At 42.4% G+C, this 23,961-nt stretch overlaps 1 protein-coding gene across 1 annotated transcript in view; it reads left to right on the forward strand.

Annotated features, from left to right (window-relative positions):
• Positions 1-23,961, forward strand: part of SCD5 (stearoyl-CoA desaturase 5) — a 157,688-nt gene that overhangs the window by 80,465 nt on the left and 53,262 nt on the right. Inside the window, exons 2-3 of the mRNA XM_004282174.3 lie at positions 4,908-5,038; positions 23,240-23,445. Coding sequence (XP_004282222.1) covers positions 4,908-5,038; positions 23,240-23,445 — 337 coding nt within the window. The remainder of the gene's footprint in view (positions 1-4,907; positions 5,039-23,239; positions 23,446-23,961) is intronic.

Below are 23,961 nucleotides of genomic sequence, written 5' to 3' on the forward strand. Positions count from 1 at the left end.
CATGGGAACCAACTTCTTTTTGCACTCTGTTCCCAAATACCGATCTTTTCATTTTATCACTCCCGTAATAGGGATTGCAATGATCTTATGTGTGCAAAGTATTTGAAGGTGAATGAAAGGAGGTTATTTTAAGGAGTATTATACACACTACTATATATAAAATAGAGAAACAGCAAAGACCTACTGTATAGCACAGTGAACTATATTCAGTAGCTTGTAATAATCTATAATGAAAAAGAGTCTGAAAAAGAATATGTATATATATTCATATATATATATGAATCACTTTGCTGTACACCAGAAAGTAACACAACACTGTAAATTAACTATATGTCAATTAAAATATTAATAAATAAATAAAATGGTGATAATAACTGTTTCCATCTACCTCATAGGGTGGTTGTGAAGATTAAATAGGTTAATATATGTAAGCATGCCTGATGCAGAGCACATGCTTAATAAGTGTTACCTTATTATCTCAAAGGCCTCTAATTTGTGGAGGGGAAAAAAAGGAAGAAAAATATGAGAAAGGGAAGAGAGGGAAGAGAGAATTTGGAAACAACTCACCTATTTAAAGTGTGCAATTCATTGGTTTTTAGTATATTCGCAGGATTGTGCAACTATCACCAAAATCAATTCCCAAACTTCTTTTTTTTTTCCCGCAGTACGCAGGCCTCTCACTGTTGTGGCCTCTCCCGTTGCGGGGCACAGGCTCCGGACGCGCAGGCTCAGCGGCCAGGGCTCACGGGCCCAGCGGCTCCGCGGCATGTGCGATCTTCCCGGACCGGGTCACGAACCCGTGTCCCCTGTATCGGCAGGCGGACTCTCAACCACTGCGCCACCAGGGAAGCCCAATTCCCAACCATTTTTAACACTCTTTACCCCCAAACCCTGTACCTGTTAGCAGTCATTCCCCACTTCTCCTCCTTGTCCCTAGCCCCATGCAATGTGAATCTACTTTCTGTTCCTGTAGGTGGCAAACTCTTCTTAAACTGGGATTTAAACTGTGCCTTCCTTCCCTCGAGGGAAGTTTCCTACTTAAGTCTTGCATTAGTTACTTACAGCTGCAGAACAAATTACCCCAATATTTAGCAGTTTAAAACAACATGCATTCACTTTCTCATAGTTTTTGTGGAGCAGGGGTCCAGGTACAGCTAGGCTGGGTCTTCTGCTTCAGGATCTCTCATAAGGCAGCAAAGTGTTGGCCAGGGCTGTGGTCTTAACTGAAGGCTCAGATGGGGAAGGAACTACTCCCAAGCTCACTTACACCATTGCTGGCAGGACTCGGTTCCTTGAGGACTGTTGAACTGAGAGCCTCATTTCCTCACTGGCTGGTGGCTGTAGGAAACCGTGAGTTCCTTGCCATCTGGGCCTTCCTGACATGGCAGCTTACTTCACCAGGCCCAAGGGAAGAGAGCATCTGCTAGCAAAACAGAAATCATATCTTTTGTAACCTAATCATGGAACGGATATTCCCTCAATGTTACTATGTTCTTTTGGTTAGAAGCAAGTTACTCAAGGGTAGGAGACTACACAAGGCTGTGAATGCCAGGAGGTGGGGAGTGTTGGGACCATCTTGGAGGCTGTGAACAAAAGCCCTATCCTGCAACCTTCCCATGAGTTCTGTAGGCTACTCAATATCTTTTTCTTTTTTTTAATATTTGTTTATTTATTTATTTGGCTGCACTGGGTTTTAGTTGCAGCACGTGGGATCTTCATTGTGGCAAGCAAACTCTTAGTTGCAGCATGTGGGATCTAGTTCCCTGACCAGGGATCAAACCTGGGCCCCCTGCATTGGAAGTGCGCAGTCTTAGCCACTGGACCACAAGGGAAGTCCCTACTCAGTATCTTTTTAATACATTTCTTTTTGGCTTCAGATAACTAGAATTGGTGACACTTATTTGCATACAGACCAACATGTTTGTCGCTTACTGTTCTGTAATTTTGTGATTCTGGTTTCTATTGCTTAGCACCTTTCTCTATGAGGTGAAAGTCACTTGGTAAAGTTATTGGCACTGCTTATTACTCCTTTTTTTTTTTTTCCAAAATCATCACTTCTGTGTCTGAGCACTTTAATACCTTAGAGCCAGCTAGCCAGAAATCATCAGAACTTGTTTGGATATTAATTTCCACAAACATCATAGAAGACAGGTTAAGAACGTCTCGTATTAGCCCTGTCAAAATAGGAAAACTGAGTCCTTTTAATGGAACAGGCCATAAAGCCTCACATCCAGCCCAGGGTTTTTGCAGTTTATCCTCATTTGGACTATGAACAGAAGGTTGCTTTCTTTCCTAGAGATTCTGCAGAATTTTAGTATCAGAAATCCAGTGCATACTGGCTTAAGCAAGAAAAGGGAATTTGTTGGCTCACATCACTAGGAGAAATACTGGGGAGGCCCACAGGATCAAAAGAAGAGCTATAGAACTCCAGGGCCTGCAACCAGTGACTCAATGCAGGCAGTTACCCTTCTAGCTCTTGTGGAGCTAGCTCTGTCCATCATCTTCATGACTTGCTTTCTGGGCCTCATTCTTTACTATTAAAATCATGCATTGGTTTGTGACCTTTAGTCTTTTTTCTATTTTTTTTTTTTTTTTGTGACCTTTAGTCTTTAAGCCAGAAGAGAGAAAAGTTGGGTCAGGTGTTTATTCCCAGGACAAGGAAGATGGGATATAATGCTAGGCCAGCCCTGGGTCACACAGCCACATTCATGTTGCCAAAAGAAAGACCATGAAAAACCAATAGCCACTACTGCCCAGTACAGGCTCTGACTCGAGCCCATTGTCAGTGGCCCAGACATGCACAGACCAACCATGAAAATGACCCCTGAAATATTGGAGATCCTAAAAAGGACAAGACAATGCCATAGTCCGTGGTAAGGCCCTGTCTGGGAACCATGGATTGGAGAGATTCCATTTGGCCAATATATTTCATGGAGTCTGGGAATTCATCTTATTATAGCCAAGGTCCAGTGTCTTAGTCCACTGGCAAAAAAAAGGGTCACATTGAATTTTTCCATTATAGATTTCACTTGTTCCCTAACTGCTTGACAGTTGGAAAAAAGTTATTAGCAGAGCCATGAAGACCAGGGATGACATGGAAAATAGCTGTCCATTTCATGGACTCATGACCAAGGTTAAATTACAATAACAAAAAAGGTCAGAGCTTTTTATTTACTGCTACTTTCTGTGATTTATGGGCAGATTTTTGTTTTTAACCTTTCAAAGAAGGAATGATTTGTCAAGTTCATGAAAACCACATGTACTCATACTCATTAATCTTAGTGCCGAGGGTGAGTCTAGATCTTAGACCATATACATATGGATTGAGATCAAGATTAGTCAGACTTGACTTTTGGAAGATGTAACAGTGTGCTCCCTGTAAATATGTGTATCGACATTGATGTTACCCTAGTAATTCTCCCAAAGAAGTCCTACGGAGGGTTCCCTAAGAACTTGGCCTGGGTACCATTCACAACTGCTCAGGGATGTACTCACAGCTGGTCACTTGGTCTTTGGCACTTCTTTATGGAGGGCCTTGTATGTGCTAAGTGCCAGAAGAAATTGTGTAGGATTGTGTGTAAGCCTGATACTGCCTACATAGAGCCTGGTTTAGGGCTCTCCCCTCAAGCAAGGAAGCAGCTCACATTTAAATTTAAATTGAGATCCAATATTAAAGGTGTAGGGTGTAGAGAAGTGAAGATAAAACTAACAATTTACCTGGTTGATGTCTCCCTGAGACAAAGGAGAGTATAGAGGGCAGGTACTCTGCTCTTGGTTCAGACAGACTTGGGTTTGGCTCTTAGCAAAGACACTCGCTAACCTTGTGACACTGGGGAATTAGTTAACTTCTTTAAACCTTTGTTTTCTCAACTGTAAAATGGTCCTAATAATAATACAAACCCTATAAGGGTCGTTTGATGTGTTTTAATAAGATAATCCAAGTAAGACATTTAGCGTTGTGTGGGAACATTGCTTTAAAACCACTAGAGTAGTTGTAATAATCTTAGGAGTTGTGATTTTTTTGGTCCCTTGGGGTCTCCTTCCTACCGCGCACTCAACCTTTCCCACGTGTCCTATAAAGAGCAAATCAACACCACCACCTAGGGACAACATGGGCAGAGGCTTTAGAACTAGGCTGACCTGGGTTTATATGCAGGATTTAACTCTCAGAGAGCCAGTTCCTCAACTGTAAAATGAGATGCTAATACATTTTATGAGGATTAGAGATAATATATTTAAATGTGTGACAGATAATAAGCTCCACTGTAGTTTGGCTCTAAAAAAATTCCCCCCCTGGCCATCTTTACCAGCTCAGTCATAGTGATGGTATAAGTGAGGAGCTCTAGAAGACAAACCTCAGCTGTCCTTGGTGTCAGTTTTAGCCTCATTCTTACTGGCCCTGAGCCGGACTTCATTGCTTTAAGTCTGGCCTGAGTTCCTTCAAACCAAGCAAGCCCTGAAAATGGGCACTGAAAACGGGCACTGTTGTTTAGAAGTACACTCTTCATAGAACTCATCCTGCCATGGGTGCCAATTAAGAAGTAAGATAGAGAGCTATCTCAGCTCCACCGAGAGTGGGTGTGTAAGAATTACAAAGGCACACTAATATGGTTGTGATTTTGTATCCAGACTGGCAAGAAACATTTGCAAATAGAAGATTCCTTTGATATAGAAAAAATGATGTTCCAAGGTCAAAGTTTCTTGAGGAAAGTTCTCTCCACTTCCGCCTGTACTGGAAAGCTACAAATCAATAAAAAGTCTGCATTTCCCCAAGTTACTGATTCTTCACATTGCAGATTCTTCCCCTGATACCATTTCACACAGGTTCCTGTTCAGGAGAGAAAAAAGTTGGGGGAGATTTAAAAGCACTGACATCTGCTGACATTCTCCCTGCTTGTGTCTTGCATCCTACTTCTGCTTCCTCCTGACTGCTCTGGGTGTGACAGCTGGTGCCCATCGCTTGTGGAGCCACAGGTCCTACAAGGCCAAGCTGCCCCTGAGGATATTTCTGGCCGCTGCCAACTCCATGGCTTTCCAGGTGGGGATGGAGGGTCCTTGCTGCCGTAGGGACCTAGAGCAGGTGGCAGTGTGGGAGGAGGCATAGATGTGCTCCCAGTGGGGTGGACATCCTCCATGCCCACTCTAGGCCCAAGCACTCCCTGCCTGTGTCAACTTTTTATCCTTGTAGCTTTAGATACTATAAAATGTTCCTGGGGGCCTTAGAGCACCAAGGCATGCTAAACTACAGAGGAGGTAAGGAAATTCCTCCCTCCAGAGTCCATGCCCTAAACATGACCCGAAACCCTCAACATCTGTCTAGCTCTGATGAGGGCCAAGTTCTGTGCTGAGCATGCTCTATGCATATCACCTTTGATCCTCACAGTAACCCCACAAGCTAGGTGTTATGCATGCCCCCATTTTACAGATGAGGAAACTAAGGCTTAATGAAGTTAAAGAACTTACCTAATTATCTGGCTAAAAATGGTACATCCAGATAGGCAAACGCAGTTCTGACTCCAAAGCCACTGCTTCTACAACACGTATTCCTGAGGTCACCCTTTAAGATTGTGGTGAAAATCTATTATTCAATGTGGATTTGGAAGACTCAAGATTTAAGTCTTACTCTGATGGTTGCTAGCTGTGACTCACTCATCTCCAGTTTCTTCATCTGTAAAAATAAGAATATGACTTTATTTTCAGAGTTGTTATGAAATCATGATAAAAATGTAAATGGGGTCACAACTGTACTAGGATTGGGCCATATCCTTGAGGAGTGTGCCAGTCCTAGGCCATTTCCCACCACCTTGGACACTTTCTGAGCTGCTGGAATTTTGGTTTGATCATGAATCTCTGTTTTCCCAATTCCTCATCTGATCCAGGCAGGGTGGGTGAGAACAATTTGTTTTCAAAATTTCTGCCAGTGTTATGAGGGCAGGTGATTCAAGTCCTATGTATTTTCACCCATTAGGAAGAAATGGAAATTCCCAAAACTGCTTTAGGGTCCAGGGAAACAGGCGACTCAAGAGCCTCTCTGTGACCCTCAGACGTGCAGGTCAGGTGGTCACCTCTGCAACAGGCCTCCCATCCCTACAAGACAGCCTGACCCTGAGCATTTGTCTAAGTTGCCCTGTGTCTAAGAATTCATTTCCCAATTTTAGGCTTCCCTCCTGTCTGAGCATTCATAAAGCAAAAAGGATCCAGCACAATACATCACTCGGGGATCACAGTTCATATTATGAATATCTACCGGATAATTCAAACACAGTTGGGAATAGGCACCAGGGTCCTAGGAGGAAGCTGTTTGCACAAAGGAGCAGCTGGCAGATTCTCGTTTTCATGTTCTTTTGTTGGCAATGGGAACTATGCTGCACTTTATTTTGACTTCAACAATCTTAGTTCAGTGTTGTGCTTTATTTATCATAACAATGGATTATGATAATGATAAGTTAGAAATTCATTAATTTAGGTCTTAGATGCTATTTAGGACTTAACTCAGTAAATTTCACTTATTTTGTTCAAGCAATTTATTATTTTTAGCCTTCAAGTACACGCTCATGTAGTTATAAAGCACCTCTATTACCAGAATTTTTTCCGACATATATAACTTGAACTTGAGAACCTAAACCTCTTTTCCAAATGAAACTGTTTGTTTATAACTCAATTTTTGAGAACCTAAGTTTCCTTTACAAAACATCACATAACAGAACATCACACTGTGATTTTAAATTTATTTTGGGGGGAAAGTATATTGTGGAGGAAAGTATCCAGGTCATTGAATAAATTCAGGCCATTTGCTGGATATAGGCTTTTGTGCACATCTTTGTTCCTTCATCTGCAAAAATTGGGGGGAGCTAATAATATTTACCTCACATGGTTACTGGGAGGATGAAATAATGAATAATACATGCCTAGCTTATAGTGGCACTCAGTGAATATCGTTCCCCTCTTCTTTATGAGATTTGGCATACCACCTCATTCCTTTCTGTATTTTTGTGCCTATCATATAGAAAATACTCAGTGATTGTTAAGTAAATGAATAGTTTTATAAAGTATTTTCATAAATCATCAAATTTGAACTAAGCATGCTTCCTCCAGGCCCACATTCGTAGTAGATTTTTTTCATTAATTCAGCAAATATTTATTGAGCACCTACTATGTGGCAGGCACTGAATTAGGCATAGTGGGCACAATGATTTGTAAACACAGTCACATCCTTACCTTCATGGAGGCTTCCATCTAATGGGATATTAGATTTTCCACAGTTTCCCAGGGGAAATAGTGCTTTATGGGTCTGCAGTTTTATAACAATGTCACTTAGACCTAGATGAGAGGTATCTGTAAGATCAGCAAAGGGCCAGCTTCCATACAATGCCTGTATCAGAGGGAAATAATTCAGTCAATTCAGATCATTTAACCCTAGGAAGAGAACCGCCTGGGAAAGTAAAAAATGTGCTGTGATCTGCCAGTCTAGGGTACTGACCTACAACCCTGACTTAATGCAGAGTCATTGATTCAGGTTACCTTTGATATCCCCTTGGGTTTTTAAAGATAGTTTAAAAGGTTCTCTTCCATTTTCTTCCATCAGAATGGTCATGCCTTTGGCCAAAATGGACCAAGTCATGCCATGGTTATCTCTTAGGATCAGCAGGGCTTTTGCTAGCTGCTGCAAACAAGATCTTGATCATTAAGAGCAGTGGTCTTTTTGGCACCAGGGACTGGTTTGTGGAAGACAGTTTTTCCATAGATGAGGGGGAGCGTGCATGGTTCAGGTGGTAATGCCAGCAATGGGGAGCCATGGGGAGTGGCAAATGAAGCTTCGCTCGCTGGCCCCCTGCTCACCTCCTGCTGTGTGGCCTCATTCCTAACAGGCTGGGGACTGGTAGCAGTGGATGGGGACCCCTGATTAAGAGCAGTTTTAAAATTGTGACTGAAACATTTGAACTTCCCTTTTCTCTTTGTTCTGTAGAGGACGTATGTATGGCTCAGAGGGCAATAGTGGGCAAGGTGAGGTACTTTTAGTCTGAAAAGATGATGATGGGGCAGGAATGCCAGACAAGGAGCTGTAATAATCCTCTGTCCCCTCCACACCCTTGCATTCAGCAAAGACCTCCTGAATTCCTCTCTCACCTGTTCTCCTTCCTTACCAGTAGGTTGCAAGTCAACCCGAAAGCTGCTTGCAGACTTCTTGTAATTTTCTCCTAGTCAAATATGGACCCAGGTAAGGGATTTCTGCCATCCAGTGGTCTCCAAGAGTTCAGTTTTCACAAAGTAGCCAGGACTTTGGATTTGTGTTGTCATGCTCATGCACACACCCCTGCTGGCTGCAGCTGGGTCTCTTGTGAAGTCAGTCCAACCAAAAGCACCAGTAGATGCTTCAGCCTCCTCCCTTACTGTCCACATTTACTCATCAGATCCTAGTAAAGAGGCATTGGATTTCAAGCTGTAAGGGAGCTAAAGGAATTTAGTCTAAGTCCCCTTTGTTTTACAGAAGGATAAAGAGAGGCCCAAAGAATGTCAGTGACTTGTCAAAAGTCACACAGCTAGTTAGTGGATAGACCAGACTGAAACCTAAGTCTCCTGACCACAGCCCCCCACCCCCACCCCACGCATCTTTTGGCTTACCCATGGATGTTCTTATGTGATGCCCAACCGTGTGATTTGTAGACAACTTTTAATTTGGTCTTGTTCTTTATCCACCCTGACATCCCTGTCTTTAACTGGTATATTTAGACCATTCACATTTAAAGTGATTATTGATATAGGTGAATTAATATCTACCATGTTTCTGTTTGCTATTCATTGCCCTTGTTCTTTGTTTCTTTTTTTTTTTTTTGTCTTTCACTCTTTTTCTGTCTTCGCTGGTTTTATTTGAGCATTTTATATGATTCTATTTTCTTTCCTCTCTTGACATGTCAATTATACATCTTTTCAAATTCTTTTTAGTGATTGCTCTAGAGTTTGCAAAATACGTTTAGAACTAGTCCAAGTCCACTCTCAAATAACGCTGTACCACTTCAGGTACTGCACTAGTATTCCCACTTCCTCTTTCCTGTCCCTTATGACATTGCTGTCATTCATTTCACATATCCATAAGCTATAATCACCAAATTCATATTTGCTATTATTATCTCAAGCCAACTGTTATCTATTAGATCAATTAAGAATAAGAAACTTGAAGATTTTATTTTACCTTCATTTATTCATTCTCTAACACTCTTCTTTCTTTATGTAACTCTAAGTTGCCAACCTATGCTATTTTCCTTCTCTCTAAAGAATTTCTATCATTTCTTGCCAGGCAGGTCTACTGGTGACAAATTTCCTCAATTTTTGTTTGTCTAAGAAAGTCTTTATTTCTTCTTCACTTTTGAAGAATAACTTTGCTGAGTACAGAATTCAAGGATGTGTGTTTTTCTTTCAACATTTAAAATAATTTACTCCACTTTCTTCTTGCTTATATGTTTCTTAAGAGAAATCTGGTGTAATTCTTATCCTCACTCCTGTATAGGTAAGGTGTTTTTTTCTCCCTTTGGTTTCTTTCAAGATTTTCTTTTTGTCTTCAGGTTGAATATGATATGCCTAAATATAGATTTTTTGCTATTTATCCTGCTTGGTACTCTCTGACCTTCCTGGATCTGTGGTTTGGTGTCATTAATTTTAGAAACATTTCTTTCAGCCATTATTACTTCAGATATTTCTACTGTTTGTTTGTTCCTCCTTCCCTCTTGCCCACTCTCCTTTTCTCTCTCTCTTTCCCTCCCTCCTTCTTTCTTTCCTTCCTTCCATACTTCTTTCTTTCTCCTTTGGGTATTCCCATTACACACAACTTATACCTTTTATAATTGTCCTACAGTTCCTAGATATTCTGTTCCATCTTTTCTCTTCACATTTCAGTTTGGGAAGTTGCTATTGATAGCAACTTAGTCTTCAATTCAGTGATTCTTTCCTTAGCCATGTCCAGTCTAGTGATGAGCCCATCAAAAACATTTTTCATTTGTTACAGTTTTTCTGACTTCTAGCAGTTTCTTCTCATTCTTTCTTAGAGTTTCCATCACTCTGCTTATATTACCCATCTGTTCTGGCATGTTGTCCACTTTTTCTATTAGAGCCCTTAGCATATCAATCATAATTGTTTTATTTATTTATTTTTAAAATTTATTTATTTTTGACTGCGTTGGGTCTTCGTTGCTGTGCGCGGGGTTTCTCTAGTTGCAGCAAGTGGGAGCTACTCTTCGTTGTGGTGCACGGGCTTCTCACTGAGGTGGCTTCTCTTGTTGCGGAGCATGGGCTCTAGGTGTGTGGGCTTCAGTAGTTTTGGCACGTGGGCTCTGTAGTTGTGGCTTGCAGGCTCTAGAGCACAGGCTCAGTAGTTGTGGTGCACGGGCTTAGTTACTCCATGGCATGTGGGATCTTCCAGACCAGGGCTTAAACCCATGTCCCCTGCATTGGCAGGCAGATTCTTAACCACTGTGCCACCAGGGAAGTCCACCATAATTGTTTTAAATTACCAGTCTGATAACTCCAACATCTCTCTCGTATCTGAGTCTGGTTCTGATGCTTGCTTTTTCTTTTAAGATGGTAATTTTTTGCCTTTTGGCATACTTTGTAATTTTTTGTTCAAAGCTGGACATGATGTACTGGGTAACAGGAACTGAGGAAATAAGCTTTAGTGTGAGGTTTTATGCTTATCTGGCTAGAAATTAGGCTGTGTTACCTTGTGCTATAGCTGTAGTGGTTTCCTCTAGTGGCCTTGTTTTTGTCCTTCCTTCGCTGTCTCTGGGCTTTCCTAGAGGCTTCTTCTTAAACAGGAGTTAAGGCTTTTAGTTCTTTCAGTCAAATCCCCTGTTATTGTACAGGAGCCCTATTGACATGGAGGTGAGGGGGAACATCCTCAGTCCTGTGACTAGGTCTCAGTCTTTTGTTGAGCTGGAGCTGAGTATTTACCTTCCCCCAGGTTAATCAGGCTTTGGTAAAACCCCAGTTGATTAAGCTCTGGTAAAATCATTTCTCTTGAGGACAGATCTTGCTAAGGGGAACAGAGAGATCTGCCTTGAATTTCAAAATGGTTACTTTTCTCCCCCTCCTGCTGGAAGAGCAAGGGGATTTTTGTCAGTTGATCATAGTGAGAACCTGGTAGGGATCCTGGAGGTAAAATTCATGAAAGTGTCGGGGCGCCTGGACTGCCCCCTAGGAGCTTTTAACTCTCAAGCTCGTCCATGCTAAACCTCCAGCAATTCATCAATTACACCTTAAAGTATTCCTACCCATCCTGGCACCAGCTGCAGACTTTTCCTCTTGGACCTCTGCTCCTGCTAGACTGTGATTCTCCGTAACTGCCTGCCCATCTCTCTAGTTTTTGGTACAGCAGTTTGCCCCATGACCTCAATTCTCTGATAGATCTAAGAAGACTTGTTGATTTTCAGTTTATTTGGCTTTTTTTTCTTGTTGCAAGGATGGAAGTAAATACTTCCAAGCGCTTTACATGTCAGACTGGAAAATGGAAGTTACCGTGTGATTCATAAATACGTCAAGTGAAACACAGGGTTATGGGCCATGAACTTTGGCAGGTATATAACAACAAAACAGCAACAATTATTGAGCCCTAACTACATACCAGCACTTCATTATGTATTTCAGTGATCTGACAATACCCGTACAAAGTAGATACTGTCATTTTCCTCATTTGATAGATGAAAGAAAGAGACTACGTAACCTGTCCAGGGACATACAGATTTAAGACTAAGACGTATAGAAGGGGGATGCACGTGCAGGCAGCTTGACTCCAGAGGACACACTCTCACTGCAATGCCCTAATGCCTGTCCCAGGATCAAAGTGTCTATTTGTCTTTTCATTTGGTAAATACGTGCATTAAGCATCATTCCCAGCACTGGAGAAAAAGATGGACAAGGTCCTTATCCTCATTAATGTGTATATTCCAGTGGGAGAGAGAGCAAATAAATAAGCAAACGAATAAACAAGTTTATTCAGAGAGAGCGAAGAAGGTGAAGAATTTTTTTTTTTTTTTTCGGTACGCGGACCTCTCACTGTTGTGGCTTCTCCCGTTGCGGAGCACAGGCTCCGAACGCGCAGGCTCAGCGGCCATGGCTGACGGGCCCAGCCGCTCCGCGGCATGTGGGATCCTCCAGGACTGGGGCACGAACCCGTGTCCCCTGCATTGGCAGGCGGACTCTCAACCACTGCGCCACCAGGGAAGCCCGAAGATGAAGAATTTAAACACAGTGATAAAGAACGCCAGAGAGGGGGGCTTCTTTAGAGAGGATGATCAGGGAAGATGTTGTCGCTGAGGAGGTGACATTAGAGCTGAGACCTAAGGGAGGGAACAGGTATGGGAAGAGCATTCCAGACAGAAGGAGGAGCCGGAAGTGGGAACAAGTATGTTGCGTTCAAGGAGGAGCAAGATGGCCCATGTGGCTGGTCCAAGGGAGTGAGGGAGAAGATGGTCACAGGAGAGGCCTGAGAGCGGGGCAGGGCCACACCAGTGCAGGGCTCTGTCAGGCGTAGCAAGCAGTTTGCATATTATTTTAAAAGTCCTGGAAAGGAACTGCAAGATTTTAGGCAGGGGAGCGACATGCCTCATGCATTTCAATGGCAAAAGTGAGCCTCAGACCACCGTCATGAGACCTGGGAGATGTTGTACCAGATTCAGGATGGTGGACCCACCCCCAAGGCTGGGTCTCCATGGGGAGAGCCTGTTGAGGAGGGAGACTGCATGTTGAGGCAGTGCCCTCGAGGACAGCTCAGGGTGTTAGCAGCAGCGTGGAGTGGCAGTTGGTTAGAAGGAGAAAAAGACATGCCACGGACTCAAGAATCCTTGCATGGCATCCCGTGCAGGTCTGACTCTCAGGGCAGAGATCCTGTTTCAGGATGTGCCGTCTTCCCTAACAACCACCCTAAGCTTCAGATGTACAGCCCTTCTTCCGCATGGCAGAAACAGGTTCACCTTCCTCTGGCAAGATGGGTGGATGTTGTTGGTTTCCTCCTGCTGTGTCAACAGGCGGCGGCAGAAGTGGTCCTGACCCTGATGCCCCGAGAAGTCTTCCTGGTGTGGTTTTGGAAGATGACTTGCACACCTGCCTCACGTCATCTCCTTCCACAGCATCTTGCCCTCCTGGGCACCTTTGGAGTCAAGTAGAAAGGACAAATAGCTTGGCTGTCTCTGAGCTCTGGTGATACATGGATTCATCAAAGCGTTGTCATATACATGCTGCTTTGTGACTCCATCAGTATTGCGGGATACTCTGACAGATGATGGGGTGGAGGTGGGAAGCAGGAGAGAGAAGAAACTCTCCCGGGGCTGCTGCATGAGGCCCAGCATTTTCCCTCTGTGCCTGCCTGGTAGGATTAACCACACTTCCTACCAATAAAAATGTCCCTTTTAAAGTAGAGATTAAGATGGCTCCACCCCCCTAAGATGCTTCACCTCCTCCTTTGTTGTGGGTCTAGGTCAGTGGAAGCAGGTGACATGAGTGAAACCACCTCAAGGGAACGAAAAGGTGATAGCCTAGGGTGTCCTGAGAAGAGAGAGCAATTCTGTAGATGAACATGCCAACCAGTAGGGCTAGTCCGTCTCTCATGTTGCCCTCCCCAAATATAACAGAGACTCTTTATACAAATCTTACCCTCTTTGTAGTACAATGGATGAATTCCTTGATTAAATTTAATCAAGGTGATTAAATTTTGTAAACAAAAAATGATATACTTTAAAGGCATACAGAGAGTTTTTATTGAAAGAAATACTTGGTAAATAAAGTCGAGGGTATTTTTGCAAACAAATAGCTACCAGATTTTTATATGTTAATTTGGTTCCACACCTATATTGGATGAAAGTTACTTTTATTTAAGATGAATTCCACCTGCAGTCCTGTCAATTTGGAATCTATTCTGAAACATATTATCAAGCTAAATGTTTCATCCTGCCTTCTTTTCACACAGAAGATGTTTAGTAGCGCACAGGCAGGGCATCCCCTTCCCCTTATCCGTGTTCTTCCCCTACTCCCCCCAGCCCCCTAAATCCCTACTCCCCCACCAGTTTCTCCTGGAACCACAGAAGGTTGGAGCTGAGGGACCTTAGAAACTAAGTCTAATCCCTTTTCTAACAACTAAAAAAACTAAGGGCCAAATATCTGTGAATATTTTTGTTTGTTTATTTTTCCACACTGTCTCCAGAAATGCTTATGGAAGTTGAAGGAGACTGTGTCACAATGCAATTCCTTGACAAGCTACTTCTTCCTGTACCTGCCACCAGGTATTTGGGCTGAGCTAGCACGTTGTCACTGCTTATTCTTCATTCCACTGCTATCCTGCCAGACACTCTTATGTTGCTGCTTTCTAGGTTTCCCAACCCACTGATTATTTTGCATTTTGGATGATTTCTCTCCCAGCTGCCTTCATTTGCATTTTTCCTAAATCAGATCTCATTGTGATAATTTCTATTCATATTTCTAACCTCTTTAGATCCATTTGTGTTATTTCTCTGTCCTCAATGATGTCTGCAGCACCTCCTAACTTGGCACCAACCAAAAATGTTATTAAATGTGTACGCCTTGTTCCCAGTCATTAATGAAGGTGCTAAATAAAGCTAGATCTAACAGATCCATTGGGGCCTTCCATTAGCTGCCTCCCCCCACCCCATCCCCATAGATATTGAGCTGTTTTTCATCTTTGGTTCTTGTTTATTAAGGTTCAAGCTTTTCAGTCATCCTGTCCTAGTTCCTACTAGCACCAACCAGAGCTCTTGTCACAAATGTTTCAAGGATGTTTTTTTACATGCTTTATTAAACTCTAAAGGTACGATAGCTATAGAAGTCATTGAATCAACAATTTTAATTAACGGTAAAATTTATAATTTCATATGCCAGAGGAAATTTTTAGCCTTGCTTTTAAAAACTCTTCTAGAAGGCAGACACATTTGATTGTCTTTATGTCTCCTATTTATTCTTCTATAGCTTTTTGTGTAAATCTGCTGGTTAATTCTCTTTGAATTTAAAGGTGCATAAACCATTATGAGCTTGTGAGGAACACAAGTGATATATATGAAATGGCCCTTGTCATGAGAAGCTTATGATCAGATAGAGCAGGCTAGACCTAAGTATAATGAGGAGGGACTCTAACCAGACAATGAGGAGTTAAATTGCTTGAAAGCTTCATACTGGTTCTTAGGGCTGCAAAAATAGGAATATGAATTAGGATGTTAAGATAAAGCCTAATGCAGAAGGGAAGTTTTGAGCTGAAAACTCAAAAGGTAAAAAGGATTTGCATAGGCAAGGAAGAAGTGGGGGAACATAGGGAAACATCTGAGCTAAGGTAGAGAGAGAGGAATGATCGTGACATCCTGTGTGGGGTCTCGGAGCAGTAGAAAATCAGTCTGATTGAAGAAAGAATCTGACTGGTGTAACGTCAGTTTGCAAATCCGGTTGACTGTATAGCATCTCTCACTGGACGTCTCTTAGGCATCTCACAATCAGTGTGCCCAAAATTAACGTTGTGACTCTACCCTCTCTCCAAACTACTTCTCTCCTAGTTTTCCCCACCAGAAATATGGGTGTCATCCATGATTTCTCTAGTCCCCTAATCACCCCTCATCCAATCTTTTATCCAATCTCTTTAAGTTCTACTGCTCAATTATATCTTGAAACTGAATAATTCTCATTTCTGCCACTCTCTAGTCCAAGCCATGACTGTTTCTTGCCTGGACTACTACAAAAACTGAGCACTTGCCCCTCTCCATATTGCAGCCAGAGAGAACTTACTGAAAATTAAACCACTCTCTAGCAAGAAAAGAAAATCTTTCAGTGGCAGAGCATTGCCTTTGGAATGAAGTCCAACCTTGTTATCATGGCATAGAAGCCCTGGTGTGATCAGGCTTTACACACCAGTGCTCTGTTTCCACTCCACATGGGTGTACTTCAATGCAATTGTAATACTAACCATTTGAGTTGGTTTCAGATCCACAAAGAAAAGCGCCAGTCCTCCACATGGATGCCCGTGCTTCAGATCCAGCCATGAGCAGGGGTCTCCAGGCCCCCCGTATCTACAGACTCAGGGCTTCCCACAATTCCCTCATGTTCAGTAATTCGCTAGAACAACTCACAGAACTGAAGAAAGTGCTATACTTACTATTACAGTTTTATTATAAAGGATACAAATCGGGACCAACCAAATGGAAGAGACACACAGTGGGAGGTCTGGGAGGATCCCGCATCCAGAGTTTTCTCGCCTCTCCCTGTGGAGTCAGCTCACCTCACCTTCCCTGCACATCAGTAGGTTCATCAGCCAGGGAGCTCCTCTGAGTCTGTGTCCAGAGCTTTTACTAGAGTTTTATTAGAAAGGCATGATTGATTAAATCACTGGCCATGTGACTGAGCTCAATCTCCAGTCCCCTTCCCCTACCAAAGGGCCAACCCTCTAATCACATACTTGGTCTTTCTGGTGACCAGCCCCAATCCTGAAGCTATCCAGGACTCCCTACTGAGTCATCTCATTAGCATAATGATGTCACTCCTATCACTCAGGAAATTCCAACAGTTTTTGAATCTCTGTACCAGGAACCACTGGGGACAAAGACCAGGTATATCTTTATTTCACCACAAAACCTCCCAGACCTCATCTTGCACCACTCTTGCCCTCCATGCACAGACATGCTGGTCTTCTCGTAGCCTCTGGACTGTGCCACGTCCTTCCCTGTCCCTGAGACAATTCCCTTCTCCCTCTCTCACTCCCACCCAACTCTCACAGCCTAAGATTACCTGATCAGAAAGTCCTTGCCTATCTCAATGTCGCCCTTGTATCTCCCCATACTTATTTGCTGCATAGCACCTGATTTTATCTATGTTTGTCCCCTCCATAGAATATAAACTGTTTGAGGACATAGCCTTGTTGTCTTGTTCCTTCTTTATCTTCTAGCACATACCAACATTCAGTACATATTTGTCAAATTAAAGAATAAATAAAGTGGGAAAGATAAGAATATTAATGCCATTTGAAGCTATTTGATTGTTAAGAAGAAGAAATGTTTAGGCTTGATGAGAAAAGTAATACAGAGAGGTTGTCAAATCAGAAGCAAGAGAATGATAGGTTTGGGGGGCATATGAATATGGGGAGTATGATTGCAGTGTACCAAATGTATTGTGGAGGGGAAAGGACTAGAGGCAGGAGGCTTTAGAAGACTATTCCGTTGGAGCAACAAAGGCAACAAAAGCCTGTGCGCCATAACTACTGAGCCCGTGTGCCACAACTACTGGAGCCTGCGCTGTTAGAGCCCATGCTCCGCAGCAAGAGAAGCCACTGCAATGAGAAGCCCTCACACCTCAACGAAGAGTGGCCCCCGCTCGCCACAACTAGAGAAAGCCCACGTGCAGCAACGAAGAGCCAACGCAGCCAAAAATAAAATTAATTAATTAAATAAAAATAAAAAATATGTCTTACTCAAATATATTCTTGTTGTAAGAGATAAATACTGGAGTAACAAAAGAAAATATGAGACCCCCTTTCTTACTTTGCAATCTTTTTTTTTTCTTTTTTACTTTGCAATCTTTAAGTTTTGTCAACAAACACTTTTTTAAACTGTTAAAGTTGGCTTTTCAACATTTGCCTGGCTCCTAAAACCTCCCCAGGCTGAGTGGCACAGGAGGACTAGGCAGCAAGTGGGGACTTGTTCTCTCGAAACTGCAATTTGCCAGGTGGTGAAGACTGCTGCCAGGCTTTTCTTGGGGACTTTCTGGGCTCTTCTTACAGATTGCCAGTATTATCTGGAGGGAAATCAATACTGACCCAGTATCAACAGTGGGGAAAGCACCGAATGTTCTTCACTGTTTGAATAGTACGGTGTTGGCATCTGAACTGGGGGAGATTAAATTCAGACCCCAGAGACTGAGATAAAGTCTATTTCAAGTGAGCCTTAGGGTCCCTAAAGAGTGGAGGCCACAGCATCTTTCCCTCTTTGACCCCCTTGATAAAATGACCCTTTTTCTCAGACAGGACATCATTACTCATAAGACACACACACACAAACATGCACACACACACACATATACACACGTTCTACTCTAAAACTTGCCTATTGAAGCTAACATGTTGGTCCTAGTTTCTTTTTCACTACTGACTGAAAACAAAGATGTATTATGAATACAAGTGGAATTCCCTTTGGCTATGTTTTGAAGCCACCTGGTAAACTTTCCCTTTTGGAATTTTAAGCAGCCACACACTTGAATTAGGGGACAGAACAACCACACTGGTGTCTGGTCAGAAGCAAGCAACTGTTTGCAGCTGTGCTAGGGGAAAGCCAGTCACTGGTTCTGCTTTCAGATCTGTTGACTGGGACAAGCTAAATGCTGTTTAACTTGGCCTTCATCTTGCTACCCAGAGCAAATTACGTGGGCCTTAAAAGACAGTTTCCCCTACTGCCATTTAAAGGACTTGATTCAAGAATTTATTCTGAACATAAAAGGAAGCTGGGGAAGAGTAGTTTTGACAGAGTGGGTTGCTTCAAAATCTGCTTCAGTGGAGCTTTTGAGATTGATTACCTTTGCTCAAGTCCCAGAGAATACACAAAGGCTGTGCTTATGGAGAAAAATCACCACATGATCAATTTCAATTTCTACAGTCTCAACAGGGATCCCATTTAGGGATATTATCTATGATGGAGAGGGAAGTAATAGAGGTACAACACAAAGGATGGGTTTAAGTGAGGGCACTGTCACCCTGGTTGCGGTGTGATTGGTTGGTTAGTGCTAATAAGAACGAAGATAGGAGAAGGGTGACGTAAATATACTACCATGTGTAAAACAGATAGCTAGTGGGAACCTGTGGTATAGCCCAGGGAGCTCAGCTTGGTGCTCTGTGATGACCTAGATGGGCGGGATGGGGTGGAGGATGACAGGGAGGCCCAAGAGGGAGGGGATATATGTATACATATAGCTGATTCACTTCACTGTACAGCAGAAACCAACACAACATTGTAAAGCAATTATACTCCAATTAAAAAAAAAAAGAAGGCAGAAAAGGTAAGAGAAAAAAGAAAAGATATATCACTGACTGGATTACTAGATGAATATTACGGCTTCATAGTTTTTCCTAACCTGGGGCTGATGGCAGAAGCTGGGTTATTTTGATTCTGGAGTATAGAAATTTTAAAATAATGTTTCCCTCATATTACAAAAGAAAAACTTGATCATTATAACAACGTAGAAAATACAGACAAACTGAAAGAAAAAATTAAAAATCACTCACTGCCCCACTCCCTACGGAGAACAACTGTAAACATGTTGACTTATACTTTAAAATTTTTCTGTGCTTAAATACATATTTTTATTAAGAATGCATTCATTACTGCATCTTTTATTTTGAAAACTGTCTTTCACTTAACTACCTTCTACCTCATCTCTCCATGTCAGTACTACAATATCCCTTTTTGTGAGTTTTTAAATACAAAACCAACAGATGCTCTTGTTAAAAATTTCTGAGTATAGGATAAAATGTAAAAGTATTTCTCCTACCTCCCAGTCTTACCTCCCCTAAGGTAACCCTAAGACTTTTTCTTAATATTTCACACACACACACACACACACACACACACACACACACAGAGTATTCAATTAACTAATGTATCACAAGGTACAAAGTCAAATCCTGTTATGTGGAAATTCAGGGTTTTTCCAAGTTTTCACTTCAGTGAGCATCCTTGTGATTAAATATTTGCACACAGCTATGATTATTTCCTTAAGATAAACTCCAGAAAATAAATTGCACAATTTTAGCGCTTTTAATACATGCAGCACATTTGCCCTTCACATGGTTTGTGCCAATTTCTCCCTCCCACCCATACTCAACATTGAATTTTAAAAAATCTTTAAAAGTATAACACATATAGAACAGTGTCCAAACCATGGGTTAGCCCTGTCCAATATGGTAGCCACCAGCCACATGTGGCTACTGAGTACTTGACATGTGGTTGGTCCAAGTTGAGGGGTGCTGGAATTGTAAAATACAAGCCCAGTTTTGAAATATGGGTACAGAAAAATATCATATAAAATATATCATTAATGATTTTATGCTAATAATATATTGAGTGATATTTTGGATGTAGTATGTTAAGGAAAAATATATGATTAAAATTGATTTTTCACTTGTTTATTTTCACTTTTTTAGTGTAGCTACTAGGAAAATTATATCACATATGTGGCTCACAATTGTATTTCTCTTGGACAGCACAAAGAAGGACGTGGTATGGCTTCTTGGGTAATGAAACCTGCCACGGAGGGGTATACTCCTGATTGGCTGTCTTCCTCTTCCTCTCCTGTTCCCCTGACCCCACCCCTGCCTGTGCCTCAGTTACAGCTAGCGCTCTTAGAACTAATGTAGCTCCTTTCACCACAACAATTCTTTGTCAGGAGTGATCAATAAACACAGGGTGAGTGTCCACTATTGAAGGCAATGGGGTATTAAGACCGTGATCTACCAGAACCGACCATTAAGTACAAACTCGAAGTTGCAAGTTGAATCATCTGTTAATTGATTTGTTAGAAAGTGTATGTACTTAGGCTTCAGGAATTGCTGCTGAGTCCAGCATCATGCCCCTATTAAAATGTGCACGCAGAGCATGGACAGACGGAATACGCACACTTGACAAGTCAGTTTGTTGATGGAAGGTCACCATCTCTTGTCGGCCCTCAGCTTTCCCTTCCTCACACATTGACTGTACTAAACACACCCTCGGTACACACACCTTTTCATCAAACACAAATGCTCTTCCCAGGTTGGCTTCCACACCCAATCACTTCAGGGTAGAAGCAAAATGCAGATAAGTAGGAAGAAGAGGGTCCAGAGATGACCATGTGAATCTTACTTCCTTTCTGCCCTGTTGTTGTCTTACATCTTGTTCTCTGAGTCACTTTTTCGCTGGACTCAGCTTTAGAGTTTAAAAAAAAAAAGATTTTTTAAAGTACATCTTAAAGTATTTTTGGCTCGATTGTATGCTCGATTATTTGGAATGTGGCCCAAATCCTTGCTTCATTCCACTGCTTCAAAGTAGCTTCTGTCTGGAAGGCATTCAGGTAAGGGGGATTAAAATAAAGAAATATCTCTGTTCCATCTTGTCTTCATCATCATTCTTTCGTTGTTCTATCATGCTTAATTTTATGAGAATAATGTTTCTAGCCCTTTGGAACTCTCCACTTAGAGTTTTCTCTTTAAAAGACTCTCCCTCCCCTAAACTTGAAGAATAAGGGAAATATCTTGTGGAAACGAGTGTGAACTAAGAACCGAAGGAGCACCATCTTTGTTCCGTTATTGGTTTGACTTACTAGATGAACTTGAATACATGTCTTCTAAACCTTAATTTTGCCATCTGTGGACTAGGGACAGAGTGTTCCCCCTCCTTCCTATGTTTAGTTGGGTTTGCAATAAAAGCAATAAACTGGATGCAAAAGTAATAAATTATTCCTTGGGCTGCAGTGGTCTTGACATTTGAAATTCCTTCCAGACTCCAGATTCTGTGATTATAAATAATAAATGCTTTCACTCTTTCCAACCACTGTGTTTCAACACACTGGTAAAATTTAAAGACCTCTTTCTTATCGCAGTAAGCCAGGCTACAATTTTTACCTTACACAGATTGCTAAGCACATTTTTCCCTCTTTATATTCAAAGCTGAGCATATACTTCTTAAGGTCTTTCTACCTTCCCTCTTTCTGTCCCATTACCCAAGGGTTAAGCAAATTTTAAAAGTTTTCAATGGTGCTATAAAATGAACAAGGTTGAGTTGCCTTCCAGCAGCACTGGTTGAGCCAGAGAGACAAAAAACTCCATGAAATATTTTTTGGTTAAAAGAACTGTTAAAACTTTGAGGATAAAACAGTTCTCTCTCTTCTCATCAGCATGAAGACGCCAATATCTGTGAAATGGCAGATTCCTAATGAAAGCATGACTAAGTACTGAATAGTATGGTATAAAACATTATTACCTTTTTTTTAAAAAAAAAGAGCTTATACACTATATATATTTATTTTTATTTTCAGATTATAGTTGGCCCTTGAACAACTTGGGGGTTAATCCATCTATAATTTATCATTGGCCTTTCCTATCTGCAGTTCCTTTACATTCTCAGATTCAACCAACCTCAGACCGTGAAGTACTATTGAAAAATATCCGTGTGTAAGTGGACCTGCACAGTTCAAACCTGTGCTGTCCAAGGGTCAACTGTAATTTTCCTACCAAAAGCACTACTTCCCAACCTAATTTGTCGTCTCAAAGCTTTGAAAGCATTATCAGATAAAAACAAATCTGAGTATACATCGAAAGTTTATAGGTCTCATTGGCCCATGGCTACAGCTAAGATTTCATTAACAGTGTCAGCTGAAATGCTGCCCTGATAGCTTACCCAGGACCTCCAGCTCCTGTCACTCTCTCCCGTCACCAGAGGGTCAACAGGCTGGTCCCCCATGTGTGCCTGAGCCCCACCCTGTCTGTGGGTTTGGCAGAGTCTGCTGGACTCTGATGCTTCTCCTTCCTTGGGCACCAGAGTCTCTCTTGGGATTCCAGTGAGTGCCCCCTGCCCCTCAGGCATTGCTGCTTCTCCACGTTGTAGATTCGGCCAAGTACACCAGATTCCACAAGGAGCCTAAGTCCCCTCCCCTCCTTTCTGTGACACACTGTTAGAGCAGTCCTCAAACAATATTATTTGTGCCTCGGTATTTTGCACAGATTTGGTGAAGTACCTCTTTGCATTTTTACTTACTGACTTCCTCTTTGCCGTGTGTTGGACATGAACTCCATCAAAGCGGGGGAGGTAGGGCAGAGAGAGCCAGACCAAGAACTAACCCCGTTCCATACTCAAGGTTACACCTCTCCTCTGACCACCAAAACTTGAGGGCAGATGTCTGTCTTCTTGACATGAACGATCTCCCAGGAGACTTCGGTAACCAGAACTTTCTTCAGGTTTCCCCACTAGTTCACTCAACAAGGCTGAACCTCCTGCAGTGGGCACATTCCAAAGACAAGCTAAGATCCTCACTAAGTGAGGATGTACTCTTGTTTGGATGAAAACCACCCCAGACCAACCCCCAGCGATTGAACTTGAGGTTGAGAGATTGCGGTTGAGGGTGGGAGCAAGTATAAATCAGTGAGGAGGGGAGGGGGTGGGGCGGGAGGAGGGGAGGCTGAGGAACTTTGGGGAAGGTGCCAGGGTGTTTTAGCCCTTCACTCAGGTCTGCATTCTCTCTGCAGAACGACATCTTCGAGTGGTCCAGGGACCACCGAGTCCACCACAAGTACTCGGAGACGGACGCTGATCCCCACAACGCCCGCCGGGGCTTCTTCTTCTCCCATATCGGGTGGCTGTTTGTCCGCAAGCATCGGGATGTTATCGAGAAGGGGAGGAAGCTTGACGTCACCGACCTGCTGGCTGATCCTGTGGTCCGGTTCCAGAGAAAGTAAGTGAACGGACACCATCGATTGTCCCTGAGCGACAGGACCTGGAGACAGGGCACAATGGGGTGCAGTAATATCCCCAAGCAGTTCTCCGCATAGCACTTACCCTGACGATTGGGTCTTCTTGTTAGGATTGCCGTCTGTTTATTCATTCCTTTTTATTTATTTTAATATTTTTTTTATTATATATATGTATATTTTTAAATTCATTCCTTTTTGATCATTACGTTTTCCCCTGTTCACACATTTGTTTTGAATTTGAACTTGATTTTGAAATGGATTTCCTTTAAGCCCACTTGTCATTTCCTTCAGACCCACCTGAACTACTGATTTCATGGAATGTTTCTGTAGTTGTCCTCGCTTGCTCATTCATGTTTCCCTGGGGTAGCGAGGAGGAAAGAGAGGACTTGCTTATTTTAGTGACACACTTGACTTCAACAGGACTGGACTCCCGCCAGGTCCCCTGCTCTGTTCTCCCTGAATTCTCTTGTAGTGAGGCCTCCTCTCCCCCAACCCTT

This window comes from Orcinus orca, chromosome 4 (genome assembly GCF_937001465.1).
Source record: "Orcinus orca chromosome 4, mOrcOrc1.1, whole genome shotgun sequence".
In the NCBI taxonomy this organism is placed as follows: Eukaryota; Metazoa; Chordata; class Mammalia; order Artiodactyla; family Delphinidae; genus Orcinus; species Orcinus orca.